The sequence below is a fragment of the Rhineura floridana genome, chromosome 1 (genome assembly GCF_030035675.1).
Source record: "Rhineura floridana isolate rRhiFlo1 chromosome 1, rRhiFlo1.hap2, whole genome shotgun sequence".
NCBI classification, from domain to species: Eukaryota; Metazoa; Chordata; class Lepidosauria; order Squamata; family Rhineuridae; genus Rhineura; species Rhineura floridana.
Window position 1 is genome coordinate 215,205,661 of NC_084480.1, and position 16,040 is coordinate 215,221,700.

A 16,040-nucleotide genomic window follows, 5' to 3' on the forward strand; every position below is an offset into this window, starting at 1 on the left:
GGAGTGCAGCAGCAGCAGCACCAGCAAGGGAGAGGTAAAAACCACTTTCATCCCCCAGCTACAGTTACTGCGTCTCTCAGTTCTTGTGGCCGCACCTCAATCACCCGCCAAGATGATAAGGGCAAGGGAAGGGTGGGTAGCACCAGTAAGGAGGTAAAAAAGGGCACTCGCTCACCTATATTGTCCCTCGTGAGCCTACAGATGTTTAAAGCTCAAAAGATGGTCAAAAGAATGTTAAAAGGATGGTAAAAAAAAGATAGACGGCGGAGCTCTAAGCACAGCTCCTCCACCTACGCCGCCATCTTGCTTCTCTATGGTTCTATATCTCTATATCTCTTATCCCAACCTGGGAATCACCAATCCACAGTGCCTCTGTCTTGCTAGGATTCAGACTCAGTTTATTGACCCTCATCCAACCCACCACCGAGTCCAGGCAACAGTCCAGGGCTTGCATGGACTCTCCCAATTTAGATGTTACAGAGAAATAGAGCTGGGCATCATCACCATTCTGCTGACACCTTGCCCCATATCTCCTGATGACCACTTTCAAGGGCTTCATATAGATGTTAAACAGCATGGGGGACAAGATGGTAGCCTGCACCCCACAGCAAAACTGCCAGGGGACTGAAAGACAATCACTCAACGCTAGTCTCTGAAAACAATCCTGGAGATAGGATTGGAACCATTGTAAAACAGTGCCTCTGATACCCATCTCACTAAGTCAGCCCAGAAGGATACCATGGGCAATAGTATCAAAAGCTGCTGAGAGATCAAGAAAGAATAATAGGGTCATACTCCCCCTGCCCTTCTCCCAATGAAGGACATCCATCAGGGCAACAAAGGCAGATTCAGTCCCATAACCAGGCCTGAACCCAGACTGGGATGGGTCAAGATAATATGTTTCATCCAAGTATACTTGGAATTGCTGTGCCAAACATTCTCAATCACTTTCCCTAAAAAGGGGGTATCTGCAACCAGGCAGTAGTTGTCGCAAACCAATGAATCCAGGGTGGGATTTTTCAGAAGTAGTTGGATCACCACCTCTTTCAAGGGCAGCTGGAACCACTCCCTCCCACAACGATGTGTTGACCACACTCTGGATCCATTCAGTGAAACTCCCTCGGCAAGCTTTAATAAGCGAAGAAAGGCAAGGGTCATGTTGCTGGCCACATCGTCGCAAGCAGCTTGTCTGTCATCAGGCTGCATTAACTGGAACCATTCCCAAGAAGTTGCAGCTGACGTTGCATTGGACACCCCACTGGGGACTATAGTAGATGCGAATGGGGCATCAAGATTGCTATGGAGGTGAGCAACTTTACCCTCGAAGTGCCCTGCAGACAATTCACAGTGGACCTCTGATGGGTCTATTTCCTGGAGTTGATGCAAACAGACCCCTGACAATACAGAAAAGCTCCACTGGATGGCTACTTGAAGATGCGATGGTGGCAGAGAAGTGAGCCTTCTTTGCTGCCCTCATTGCCACATAGTAGCGGTTATGTTTTACTTGTGCCCGATCAGCCTCACAGCACATCTTTCACCACTTGCACTCTAGCCATCATTCATTCATTCATTTCGTTTATATACTGCCCCATAGCCGAAGCTCTCTGAGTGGTTTGTAGCAATCAAAAACAATAAAAACAAATATACAAATTTTAAAACACAAAACACAATTTAAAAACATAATTAAAAAAAATTAAAAACATTTTAAAAACACATGCTGAAAACACATGCATCATCCAGCCTGTTTCATCGTCCTTAGTTCATTAGTGTACCAAGGTGCAAGCCAGCTCCACAATGCCAGAGAGGGTGGTGGGAGGCAACGATATTAAGAGCCTGATGCACCTTGCTGTTCCACTGCATGACAAGGGCTTCAACAGGGTCACCTGCTCTATCTAGGGAATTCCCCCAGGGCATTCAGGAATCCAGTAGGTTCCATTAGTCTCCCTGCAAGGAAGAATCGGAGCCGTAAGTCTAAACTTCACCAGGAAGTGGTCTGACCATGACAACGGGGTGATATCCACCACCCCTTCCTCCATCTGGAGCAAAAATCAAGTTGAGGGTGTGCCCTGTCCTATGCATCAGGGCAGTGACAACTTGAGACAGCCCCATGGTTGTCATGGAGGCCATGAAGTCCTGAGCTAGAACACTAGCCTCAGCATGGGCATTAAAATCACCAAGGACTATCATTCTGGGCTCCTCCAATACCACACACTCTGCCAGCTAGGTCAGAGAAGCTGCTGGGCAGCAGGGTAGTCAGTACACCAGCAGCAACCCTAGTTTACTGTCTCCTTGGCGTGACACCAGGTACAGGCCCTCACAGCCAGCTCCAAGACAGAATGGTTCTCTGGTGACAGAGATGGAAGTTCTGTAGACCACAGCAAGCCCTCCCCCCCCCATTCCTGCAGCCTGTGCTGGTGTTGCACTGAGTATCCAGGTGGGCAAAGCTGGGTTAGATCAACTCCTCCCAGCTCACCCACCCAGGTCTTGGTAATGCACACCAAATTGGCATCCTCATCCATGATCAAATCATGGATGAGTGTGGTCTTATTGTGTACCAATCTGGTGTTAAACAACAATACGCACAAGCCAGTGGGCAGAGCAGTTTGTGGTAACTTTGATTTTGATAAAATGTCTGAATTAATAAACCATAGTGGCAGCTATTGTTCACCTCCAGATGCCACTAAACCTACAGAAGGGAGCACTGGACAAAAAAGCAGATAACCAGCTCTAAACCATGGTTTGCTTCATAATTTGAAACATGATGTCATGGGACGGACAACTCACCCTGTCCAGAAGACTGGACCACCCACTCCACCTCAAATCCATCTTCGAAGTTATTTGGGGGTTGAGGGTAAGGATTTTTTTAAAAAAGTAAAAGTATTGTCGAGACTAGGGGAAAGAGGAGATGCTATGTCACCTTCTCTCCACCACTCCCCAACTGAGTGCAGGCAGATGCAACCAGCACAGGACGGGATCATTTTGCTTACCAGCTAGTAGGCAGAACAATGCCATCCTGAGCATTGCCAGTTGCTATTGTTTCACAAGCAGCTTCTCTGCATGCAGAGAAGCTACAGGCAAATGAACAGCGACTGGCACCATGCAGAATGAATCTTCTCGCTTGTCAGTGGACAAGCAAAAGGGTTCCTTACTGCAGGGTGCGGCTCCTTTGTGAGAGGTCTCCCTGCAAATCATGAAGAAGATTTGGTACACAGTAGGGCCCCACTCATAAGGCGGGTTATGTTCCAGACCCGTCTAAAAGTGAAACCCTCCAAAAAGCAGAACTCCATCAATAAAATGGCACCCAACACCTGAAAAATGCTGTAAAAGTGGAACAAGCGCCATACGAGTGGAGCTTTACTCTAATTGAAAGCCGCTGTATTAGCAGAATGCTGAAAAGCGGGTCACCGAAAAGCAGGGCCCTACTGTATGAGGCTTGGGGAGCCCTTGCCAGAAGGAAAGATTGGGTAGAAAAGGCAGGCACCTACCTTCTCCTGTGAAGAGGTGCCTTTTCCATCCAACCTTCTCGTTCCTGCCGATACCTGCCTCTTCTTCTTGCCCTACACTCTGCCTCCTGATAGCCCCAGATCACTCTGGGCTGCCATACCCCACCCCTAGCAATCCAGGACTATCTCAACCTGACTCGGACGAGACCAAAATGCCTCTGGCCTGATTCGCTTTGGGCAAATAAAAAGCACAGCCCTATTAGGCATTAAACCTGTGGCTATCATAAACTATGGTTTGACATGAGGTCTACACAGAGCCAATATCCTTCACAAGATTAAAGTCCAGAACAGAAGAAAATTAGTGCGAGTGATTTAATAACATCCACACCGGACATAGGTATTTTTGTTGCTTATTTGAAAGTGGTATTTTTTAAGAACAATTTTTTATATTTTCTTTTCAAAAAAGAACTTTGTTTTATGAGCTACTTTGCTGAGGAAGGATACAAAATACAGATTCATGAATAAAAGCCAAAAATACTTGCAGTCTATTTCATGTCTAAAGCAACATTAGAAAGAAAGTTATTCCCATGAGAATAAGATTCTTTCTTGCAAAGAGACCTCTGAAAAACTGATTATCATGATCCCAAACCCTAGGCCTAGGCTTATTAAAACCGTAGCTGAAACACCAGATAGTAACATTCAAAATTACAGCACACATTCCTTTGGGCTTGCTGATGTGTTATCCTGTTTCCCAGAGTTAGAAAGACTCCCATTGAATGCTACAAAGCATTTCCATCACACAAAAATATCCCCTTCTGATTTTAATGTTCCCACATGGTGAAAGAGAAACAAAATGAACAAAGGCACATTGTAGCAACAGGACAGTGGTCATTCTATACCCTGTGAATAATTTAGGGGCAACAAAGCAAATACCTAGTAAAGAAAATATGTAGCTAAATTAACTCATCTGTGTGCTAAATTCCATCTTTCTAACACACTTACTGCTGGAAAGATGATATGGGCTTGGTTAAGATATAAAGCCAAAGCATGGTTTTGCATTTGCCTTTTGCTCCCTTCTCCTCTTGAGTTGCTTTCACTTTAGCACAAAACATAGGGTTATATTCAATACAAGTCTTAGTCAGAGTAGACCTATTTAAGTTAATAAACATTACTACAATCAGGTCATTAATTTCAGTGGATCTTCTCCCAAAGTTTGCTATTACATCCAAACTAGCAACCTACGGTTTGAGCTTGCCTTTCAAACAAGGATTGCAAGACACATTTTGAAGCTTGTTTGCAAACCTGGTTTGGAAGGCAAATGCAAACCACAGGCGGTCAGTTTTGATGTAATGGTAAACTATGGTTTGTACTAAAAGTAGGTACATCAGAGCACAGATTAGGAGGACGGAGGGCGTAAACAGAAGCATTGCTCTGCTAATGCTAAACCATGGTTTGGCATTACATCCAAGCCAAGCCAGTGGCAAGTAAAACACAAGCAGATACGGAATGTTTTATTTTTAAAAATGTGGAGTACTGCCCATGCTAAATTTAAACATAAAAACATGTGGTCTGTTTGTTTTTCTGCCTTAAACAAGAAAATGCAATTTCTCCTCTGTATAAAAAGCTTTTAAAGTCATTCCAAAACAGCTGGCAGAAAATGGTCATTGAAATGCAAGCCTACTGCATTCATGCATATAAAGAAAAGCCTGAAATCAAGAAACAGCCTAATGCGCCCTAAGTGGAGCTATCCTTGAAAATGGTAAAAAAGAAGTAGCAAGTGTAGAATGAGGCCACCATACTTCTCAGCAGCATTGTGATGTGGGATCACATTTCACAAATTCTTAAAGAACTGAACTTGCTGCCTATTTGCTACTGGGTCCAATTTAAAGTTTTGACTATATAGACCAATGTTCTATATGGTTTGGGACCCAAGTAATTGAAGCAGTGCCCCCAATATCTGCCATCCTGGGCCTTAAGATCTGAGGTGGAGGGCCTGCTTGTGGTTCTGCTTATTACTGTGGTACATTATGCAGTGACCTGAGATAGGGCCTTCTCTGCTGTGGCACTCCTTTCCAATAGAAACATGACAGTCCCCCTCATTGGCAGCTTTTTGTCACCAAGTGAAGATATTCTTGTTTCATCAGGCATTTGGGGATGGGTGAGCAGATAATTGTTTTGTTCATTCTGTCTGTGCATCTAGAATTCAAATTGTGTTTCATGGTTTTAATATATGTGTTTTAGGATTCTGTATTTTATTTGTTGCCATACACTGCTCTGAGGTCCGGTGTACAGGATTTCAGACAGTGTTTATCAAAGGTTCCATTGTTCTTCTAGAGAACAGAATATTCTGTATGTTATGTGGCTGCTTGTGGCCTCTGGAAATACAACCATATATACTGTACCTCATTCACCAAATGTTGCCCGTAACACCACTCTTAAAAAGAAAAAATCTCCCTGCCTCACAAGAGTTCAGACTGACAGTGCAATACTATTCATGAAGGCCTAAAGTAAGCCTAACTCTGCAATCTATGTAAATTTTCTCATATGCCGCCCTGGGCTCCTGCTGTGTGGAAGGGCGGGATATAAATCAAATAATAAATAAATATGTAAGTCCCATTGAGTTTAATGGAATTTATTCCCAGATAGGAGAGTATAGCATTGCAGCTTAAATCGTGCAAAATTAGCAAAATTGTGCAAATTAAGAAAATCTGCATATATTTTGTCAGTTTATGACATTTGCAAGCCCAACATATTTTGTTTCACCATTGCAAAGTTTGTACTTTTGGAGTGCTACTCTTGATGTACACTATGTACCCTTGTACATGAGCTGTTCTGAGAACAAAAACTGAGTTAACCCATTTTTCATCAAGTCTTCTTTGGGAGAAACCAGACACTATAAAATCTCACTCATGCTCTGGAACCTGGCACTCCCTCAAAGCTTTCTAACATACAGTTGCTGTGCACCATACCTTCAAAGCCTCTACTGCTCCCTCTAGACTATAGAGTAAAAAAACACATGCACAATGGAGTAAGAAACCTTCCTAAAGAAACTGCTTGACAGAAGATCAACTGAGCCACACAGAAAGAAAACTACAGCTAAAGCTGTTGTGTGTACTTCTCCAGGAAGAATGGAATGGTTAGCTGCCAAAACATGACTACCTTTTGGATTGATATTTAATGTTATTACTGGGCTGAGAAATCTGAGGAAGTTTCTTTATCAGATGTGAGATCCTGTAAATTGACAGTATAGTGCAGCAGACATTCTAAAGCTAAACAACCCACATCCTTGTATCTTTATTAATAAGCACTGGAGTTCTCAATGAGTAAGTGATGAAACTGACGCATCAGAAATGATGCAATACACAGGTACAATGAAATCTATGCAAACGACCAGCTGCTGTTGTACTATCCTAATAAATGTGCAGTTATGCAGACAACTGGAAAATGTTCCAGATATGCTGGAAGTAACTGCTGTAGCTGGCAAATAATAGCTAAACAAGATGGCATACAGTGACATTTTCCACCTTTCTTTACGCAAAAACAAAATTACATTAGAGGAAAAGAACGCTGCAGAATATTCTGCACGAGGCTTACATAATTTGAGAAGGTTAAAATTAAGGTTTCCCATAGTCTTGAAGGCACATAACACACAACAGACAGGCATTTACAAAGTAGCAAGTTATGCAGCCGTATGACCACCACAGTAGAAGACAGTCATCTGTATCACTCTCCCATGCAATAAAACAAATTTTATCACTCCACTGCTTCCATGGATTTCCAACTGGGTGCAGCGTGGTAAACTTCCCTTCACCATGTGTTCCCTGAAACTGACATACCAATGTCCATCAAGCTTTTGATCATGAATAGATCTTGCTCAGGAAGAAAGGATGCTGGATACGTAGAAAGCATGTTCTTTCCCCCTCAATGAACCAATTGCTCACACAGTTGTGTATGCTATCCACAACAATTAAACAAGAGGGAGGGAAAGAATGCTCCAAGAAACTTCTATTGTGATTCCCAAATACAACACTGAGACATGGAGTAAAACTCATCTGCCAAGAACAGACTTACCATTCACACTTTTGAGACTCCCATTAATGCCATCATTGTGTTGTCTCTTCTGCGCATTCTTGAATTCCTTTAGGGATAGGTAAAGGACTTTTCGTACCACCCTCTCCTCCGACCATGGAATCCCATCACTATCATCCTAAAAAAAATAAAAGACATTTACTTTAACATTTTGAACACACAGACACGCGTATACACACACACACCATGCTATCTGCCTGCCAAAGGAGTTTTCGAATTAAATTGTTCAAAGAAACAAAGAACTTTCAGGGTTGTTGTGAGGCTAAAATACCACTGCAAAGTTTATAGGAGGAGGGACGGATTAAAAAATTATTATGTCAAATAAAGAAATAAAATGAAACACACAAAAAGATAAAATACACGTTTTGTTGGCTTTGATTTTTGAGGAAAAAATCAAAATGAGGAATGGAGAATTGGACATGTTTAGCCCAAAGAAGAGAAGGGGGGGGCAGAGAAAGACATGGTAGCATTCCTGAAATATCCAAAGGGATGTCACATAGAAGATGGAGCAGATTTATTCTGTTTGCTTCAGAGGGCAGGACTTGAAACAATGGGTGAAAAATGTAGGGAAGCAGAACACCAGGAGAAACTTCCTAATGTCAAAGAGCTTATTGACAGTGGAAGAGACTGCAATGGAAGGTGGTGGGCTCTCCTTTTAGCAGGTATTTAAGTAGAGGCTGGAGAGCTTTCTCTCAGGAATGCTGTAGTTTAATCCTCCACTGCAAAACCTGAACTGAGCAGGAACTGATCTTCCAGGTCCCCTTCCAACTCTGTGGGCATTATTCTACTAACTCAACCCATCAGCACAAGGATTACTGCTGCTACAGTGGGATTTCCCCTCTCCTCCTCCTGCATGTGCCCTGTGCCTTCCCCAAATCTGCTCCAGAGGGTTGCAGGTGGGAAAGTCCTATTATAAGCTAGTCTAGTATTATAAACCAGCAGTAATACCAGAGCCAACAGGACCATGACTTAGTGCTATGTTGAATACAACCCTATGACCAAGTCACCCATGAGTCTCCACACTGGTTCCCTGTTGCTTTCTGCATCTGCATTGGCTTGAAGTTGCTAATGTTTATGTTTCAGTCTCTCTCCCCTTCTCTCTTTTATTCCCTTTCTCTGTAACTTCAAGCTCCTTTTTATCCTTTTCTCCCCGTCATTTCTTTTTCTGTGATATACTGAAACAGCATTCCCTTCTCTATCAGTCTACCTCTACCTCTTCTCCTGAAATCCAGTTCTGCAAGTCTTTCTTGCACTACCTTAAATATATACATGTCTAGATACGTTACTTCCCAGTATGCACACGTATGGCAAAATAGATGAATGCACATGACAGTGTGCACAGAAGTACACATTTCCCACCTGTGTAAATAAAATACGATGTGTGAAGTGGTCCTCCATCAGAGAAGCTGTGCTTACTTAAGATTGTATCCAATATTAGTGATACTCAAAGTAGACCCATTTAAATTCATGGACTAACTTAATTTTCAGTGAGTCTATGTGTAGAATTTAGCTAGATACAACCATTACAAAATAGAATTTAACTCGATACAACCATGACAAAATATTACAAAGCTTTGCTATCTTGTTTCTTATGTTCTAATTTCCTTTTTGTTGACTTCTTTTTTAAAAAAACAGTTCTTTGCCGTAGAGTTCCTCTAGGGTTGTACCACAGCCAAATGAGAAGATTAGAGTTTTTTGGATAACCTTTATTTAGGAAAGCATAAGCCAATTCACTAACGAAGTTCAGTAAGAAATCAAAACACCAGTATCAATTATCAGTTCCAGAGGGCAAGAACGTTACACACTGTATGACAAGTATGGTCAATAAGACTGCAACATTAAAAGGGGGGCTATTTTGGGCATGAGATTTCTTGGTTACTTGAGGCTGAAAACAAGCCTCTGATCAGTGAGCACAAGTGATTGCTTTCAATTCTATGACAGATTACTTGACTGGTGGAAAAGGAAAACAGGGAGCAAAATAGTAGTGGTAGCAAAGCAAGTTAGCAATTTGGCAGAAGATTATCATTATACACTGGGGAACACTACTGCGCAACAGGAGAAAATTATGCCTAGATTCCTTTGAACATGAAGCATATGCACATTTGAGCCATAATGAGAGCATGTGTGGGAGACTTTTCAAGACAAGTGTGTCCTACCAAAACTTAAAACGGTTCCTATTTGATTATCCAGAGCCAGCCCCCACCAGTAGGCTCATCAAGAGCAAGGAAATGGGGAAAATGATGATGACGAAAATGACAACTGAAAGACATCCTCATCCCAAACAAATAACCCTGAATATACAATAGGAGGTTAGGAATTAAACTACTAATGGCCAGTACTTTTGTTACAGTGGCGGCATAGAAGCCCCAGATCACATAGGAGAAGCCCACGTTGCAGTTACTTGAAGTGGGGCAGGGTGGAAGTCATGGAATGGAAAGAGGATGTTGTTGCTGTGGCTTCCTGGTTACTGAAGTAACTTGAATACCAAGCGTAAGATTTTCAGGATCTAATTACCATTAGGGTCACAACTTGGTCACATTCACATGAAAGCTGTTAATGGGGTATTTCACACACAATACAATAATTGCATAAAACAGGGAATTACCCTACAATCAGCTAGGGACTCATGAGAAAATTACACAGAGATGCCTGGATTATTTCTCATGCAAGAAAAAAACATCAGTGCTCAATACAGTCCATCTGTACTGTTTAAACACTACTTTTTGACTAGTCCACAATTCTACCATGGTTAAAAGAGTATGAGGAGACTATAGGATTATGTGTTCACTCTTCCGCTCTCTGGGTGAAATCACCACTCATCCTTCTCACCTTAAAGACTACATCAGTAGGAACATTATATGTGGTTAACACTAAACAGAGTTGCAGTTATTTAGGTTCTGAAATCAGGATTTGAAGTTGGTGCCTAAACCCAGGTTAATAGTGGTCTGGTTTGCCTGACACGTTAAGCCAAACTACGGCTTACCAGAACTGTGAAGGTTCCTGGAACAGAGCTTGTAACCCCTCTGCTCTGCCCTAGTTCTTTTTATTGCCAGGCTTAGTGTGTTGTTTGAACTCAGGCTTGTGGTTAAGCTCTCTCCTCATTAATGATGAGGCAGTCAGCACAGTGTGGAGTAAAAAGGACTGGGGAGGAGCAAAGGAGCTACAAGGTCCTTTCTGGGAGCTTCCACAGTTCTAGTGAGCTATGGTTTGGCTTACTGTGTCATGCAAACGAGGCCAGTAAGTCTTAGTGTTAGCTATGATTAAAGTCAGAACTGATTTAAACCAATCAAAATATGAAACATTAAGTTCTGGTCGGACATTCTTGCCAAGATTAGGTGCTATGGAGAAAGTGGGAGAATTCATGCCAGAGAGGAGACAGGCTAAGGGAGGGAAAATACAATCTTGGACCCTGTTCCTGATCTCTTAATCATGGTTAAAAAATTGAAAATGTGAGGTGCACACTGCTTGCTTGGTTGGTTGTTGTTTTTAATATATGCCACATGCACAAAACAAAACAACGAAAACTAAAAATTTAAAATGACAAGTTTCATTATTTCTACTACTCTACTGAAAGAACACATCTCAACTTTTATTACTATGAACATGAAATAAACTCCAAAAGGAGTTTTGCCACAACCAAACCATACCTGCCCTTATTAAAACTGTATAAAGCTTTAGGCATTTCACATAAAAATTAAAATAAATGACAAGCCCCTGCTCAGAGGTGTGAAAATATAGCAAAAGACACAAGAGGGATGGGGAAAGAGGAGAGGGAGACTGGAACAAGCAACATGATAAAGACCGAGCCTTCATAAAAGTTTACAATCATGATTACAAATCAATGAAAGCTGCTTTCTCTTTTTAGTACCTGAAAAAAGAATGCATGCTTACCCAAGATGTGATGTAGAATTCTGCTAGAAAACAAAAAACCCACAATCTAATTAACAAGCCTAAAATATAATTAATTAGGACATGAAGAGAAAAAACGCAGCCATTTGTATTTTCACTGACAAGAGTGAATTCTGCTGATAGGATTAATTTTTAAATTATTCCTGGCACACACTGAGCAGCAGAGTTAGTGACCTACAAAAGGTACAATCCATCTTCTGGGAGATCACCATCATCAGTCCAACACAGAGGACACTGAAAAGGAGACTCAAGCAAAAGGAATTTCTAACATAATGTTTGTCTTGGTTGGGGACTACTTGTCATTTAAAAGCTGAATTAAAAGGAGATTCTTTCTTGTTCCCCCTTCTGTAGACACTGGAAGACGTAGTTGCTGAACTAAGGCAATTCTTGGTGGTGTAAATCTATATAACATCAGCAATGCAAAATACATGCAGGTTCATCTAAACCAGATCTCATACAAAATCAAAAATACCATTTTCCTGTTTTAATACTGGGTTTGGGGTGGGGGTGGGTGTGTTTGGCTTTGCTTTTTTGTAAATCACATTTAAACCATTTTACATTTAAATGTAAATTTAATAACACCACCAACCAATAGCCTGCTATTTTCATCTTCACACTTCAATTATTATGTTTTCATATTCAAGTAATGCTAAGCAGAGTTCATTCCTACATTTCTGCTAAGCACCCTCCATGGAGGTATTGTAATTTTGTACAGTTATTTTGGAGTTGCACTGGCTTCTGATTTGTTTCCTGGCACAATTCAAAGTGCTGGTTCTGACCTTTTAACACAGACGCGCACACACGCATGCATGCATGCTATTGAGACTACAGCACACATGTTTCTGCATTGTAATTTTTATAAGGGTCCGAGGAACACATTGCTGTACCCCATCTTAGAACGGTTTCCTGGTAGATCTGATGCAGTTCTTCTAAAGTATGTTTAAATGGTAATAGCTTTTTTTGTTACTTTAAATGTTGCCGATTTTTAAAGTATAACAATACTTTAAAGTTATTGATACTAGGGCTAACATGATTGAAGATCAACAGTTCATGGAATAACTGGTTCTGTAATGCTTGCTTGATCATCTGTAAAGGCTGATGGATCAATAAACATTTTGTGTGTCTTTAAAAACCTAAATGGCTCAGAGTGTCTTACTCCCATTTGGTACTGCTGGTCAGCCGAGATCTTCACAATTGTTTTCTACTGCGCATGCCACCAGTAATGTAAGGCTGATGACAATGGATAGTATTCAACACCAGTAGTCCTACTCATGAGTAGACCCACTATAGTTAATGGACATGTCTATAAACTTTGTTTGTGCTCTGTGGGCCTTCAGGTATATATAAATAGAGTTGTACTTATAATCCTGGCACCGTGCTGTTGCATTATACTAACTTCACTTAAAAGATTATGAGTTTCTGCATTGGTTTCCTCCTGTTAATGCATCAGCAGATTTCAGGTTCTTAAGACTAGCTTTCAAGCAAACAAGAGCCAGAGTCCAATGTAGCAAAGAGCCTCTAGAGAAGAAGCTAGGCTATTTATTTTATTGTATGTATACAACCTGACAGCAGTGATTATTTTATCTGAAGAGGGAGTTCATAAGGTACTGCGATAGTTTAGAGCATGTATATTATGACTCAGTGTTGTCTGGCAAGTTTCCAGTTCTGTTCCTAGAGACTTTCCAGGCAAACACCTCCTGACCCCATTTCTTGTGCCAGGTCTTTAGATAGCAGAACCACCCATGACAAAAATTAAACAAAAATAAAATGAGTGTTCTGTAATCACCTCCCTGAAAAGGTCGAACAGCACTTATTGAACAAATGGGCATTTATGGGAGCACAACCTCAAAAACTTGTTGTCCCATAGATCAAAGTAGAAACACTAAAGGAAATGATGCTTCCAGCCTTCCATGCTAAACGTTGAACAGAACACTCTGGGGAGGTTGTGCCATCTGTGAGAAACTTATCCCTTGGATTTAAAGAACAAGTTATTCCCCCCCTTGCCCAAAGCCAACATTAGATATAGGAGCAGCCTCTTCTCTGTTGCCTTTGGATGAGAATAACATCTGTAGCTGGGAGAAAGGGCTCATCTCCCTTCACAAACTACAGTATGAACTTTCCTTAGATTAACAGATGCATTATGGTTGGGATCTGCAGTGCTGCTTAGGTGTGCTCGAGGTATTGCATGTGCCCACTGTGATTCCCACCCCGCATTCTTACTACTAAAAATAATACTTAAAATTTATACAGTACTTTTTAGAGTATTCAGAGTAATTAACATACACTGGCCTAGTTCGCACATCACATTAAGCAAACAGATCTGGGAAAGCGGATCACAGGCTGCTTTGCTCCTTGCCAGCCCCTTAACATTTGAAGCAGATGATGATATAATAGTTTCCAACTCAGTCAAAAGGTCTTGTGTCTTCTGCTTTCACCTAGGGATGAAAGTGAAGTCCTGCATTTGAGGGAGAAGCAACTAGTTTGTCCTACACATTCCTAATTGTTCCTGAAATTAATTTCCTAGCTGTAATAATGGCACATCCTGATGCAGATGGGGGGGACGACACTGAAAACCACCACCCATACATTCGTGTCAACAGACATCCCCAAGCCATACACAACAAGCAACATGTGGGACAAGTCCTCTTGGTCAGCAGTCAAGAACATCCTTTGCATGTATAAAAGTTCCTCCAATATTCAATCCCTGGATCCTTAAGTTTAAAGATCTCGGCAGGGCGGGGAAAGAGTGCTGCCGCCTGAGAACACAAACAGCTGCTGTCAGTCAGTAACAGACAGTATTTAACTTGGGCTCACTCAGAATCAGGCCGCTTTATATGTTCCTACATGTGCAGATTGGAACCCTTTATTAAAATAAAAGAGCAGAACACAAATCCGAGTACATACAGCTCTCCAGAATGAGACGTAGGTGAAGAGGCTGCTTTATTTTGTGTGCATCTCATAGTTATAAAATGAAGCATACAACAATATCAATGGTTTTCTTGTAGGTTTTTCAAGGGAGTTACTATTTTAAAAAATGGTTAAGCCAAACAATAAATCCAGTCTAACTGGTGTTGACGTTTCCTCATTCATCAAGGGAAAAGGATTAAAACTGAACGGTTTCTCCTCTGGAGACAGTAGCCTGAGTTCAGCAACTTCCCTAATGCATCTTCTAATTCAATTGTTATTTTGAAATCTACTGAATTAATCATACAAAAAGAAAGCAACTCCGTGTGTGTGTGTGTGTGTGTGTGTGCGTGTGAGAGAGAGAGAGAGAGAGAGAGAGAGAGAATATATGTAAAATACACACACACCACAAAATTAGTGTGCTTCAGAAGTAGAATCCCACACCTGCAGGGGCTTTCTCATTCCTTTCTATGAGCAAGGGGGACATGTTATCTCCATAACAGGGTATCTCCAAGAATGCATTTCACTTCATTAAAAAAAAGAAAATGAAACTGCTATGTACAGCGGTTGAATCATGCCTACTCTGTCTACAAACAAAAAAGCACTGCATCGAAAAAGTTCTACCTTCTACACATTTTGAAGGTATACCAGGTTTACTATAACAGCAATGAACAATAAGTGTAAGGAAGTGTACCTCCCAGACAAGGTATCAACAGAAGGACAGGGTGGGGGTGGGTGGGAAGAAGACAAGGTGCCATCATCTCTAGTTTTTGCACCACAATTGCTCTGCCATGTTGGGATCAGCAGGGACATTAGCACAATCCCTGTGAATTTTACGTTTGCAGGTACATTGATTTATAGCCTCCTCCATCCTGAAGCACCCTAAAATACACACAAAGCATTTCAAAATATTTATTTTGGTGTGTTCTTACAATGGTCTATTCCTGTTTTACACATGCTAGCAAGGTAACTTGACACAGAGATTCAAACCTTGGTCTAACTCCACTGACTGATCTATACTAAAAATAATAAAGTGGGCCTGACTATATATGCATATGAGTTAATTTCTATATCATAAGACCAAATACTGCTAATGCACCTTTTAAGAAACAGCCTTTGTTTCTTTTAAACAGCAGCTGAAATTGGATTAGGGGCCTTTGCTGAGAAACAATTATTACAAAGCACAGTTCTGACAGTCTGGGTATCTAGCTACCCACAGAGGCTTTATTTTAAAAAAAATCTACTGAACAGCTGCCAAGTCAGCTCTTTGAATGTGGGATATGTCAGACATCTGAGATAGTAGTCAACGCAGCCACATGTGCTGTATGACATCTATGTTTATGGTTAAAACACAGAGGCAAAGCCTCATTCAGCTGCTGATTCAAGGATTTTCATTACTCTGAGGAAAGCCAAAATCCTCTGTAACATTTCTTTATTGTGTATCTGGACTGAATCTCAAATGTTAAAACTGGCTTGTTTAAAATAGCATAAACCATCCATTCTGTGACTCTAACGAAATTTCTGTTCTGTGCAGAAGTTACATTTTTATTAAATGTTTCTTCTAAATGGTGTTTAACTTCATCATGAACGAAAAGGGCCACTGCTAGTTTTATTTACATGTAACTAGCAGATATAACTTGGGTATAATTTTAACAACCATGAAGAATACCAAGGTACAGTAGGTTTGACATGGTG

The 16,040-nt window shown here is 41.1% G+C and overlaps 1 protein-coding gene across 1 annotated transcript in view; it reads right to left on the reverse strand.

Annotated features, from left to right (window-relative positions):
- The window catches only part of JARID2 (jumonji and AT-rich interaction domain containing 2), a 331,782-nt gene that overhangs the window by 170,179 nt on the left and 145,563 nt on the right, over positions 1 to 16,040 (reverse strand). Inside the window, exon 2 of the mRNA XM_061592694.1 lies at positions 7,515 to 7,650. Within this exon, the coding sequence (XP_061448678.1) occupies positions 7,515 to 7,650 (136 nt within the window). The remainder of the gene's footprint in view (positions 1 to 7,514; positions 7,651 to 16,040) is intronic.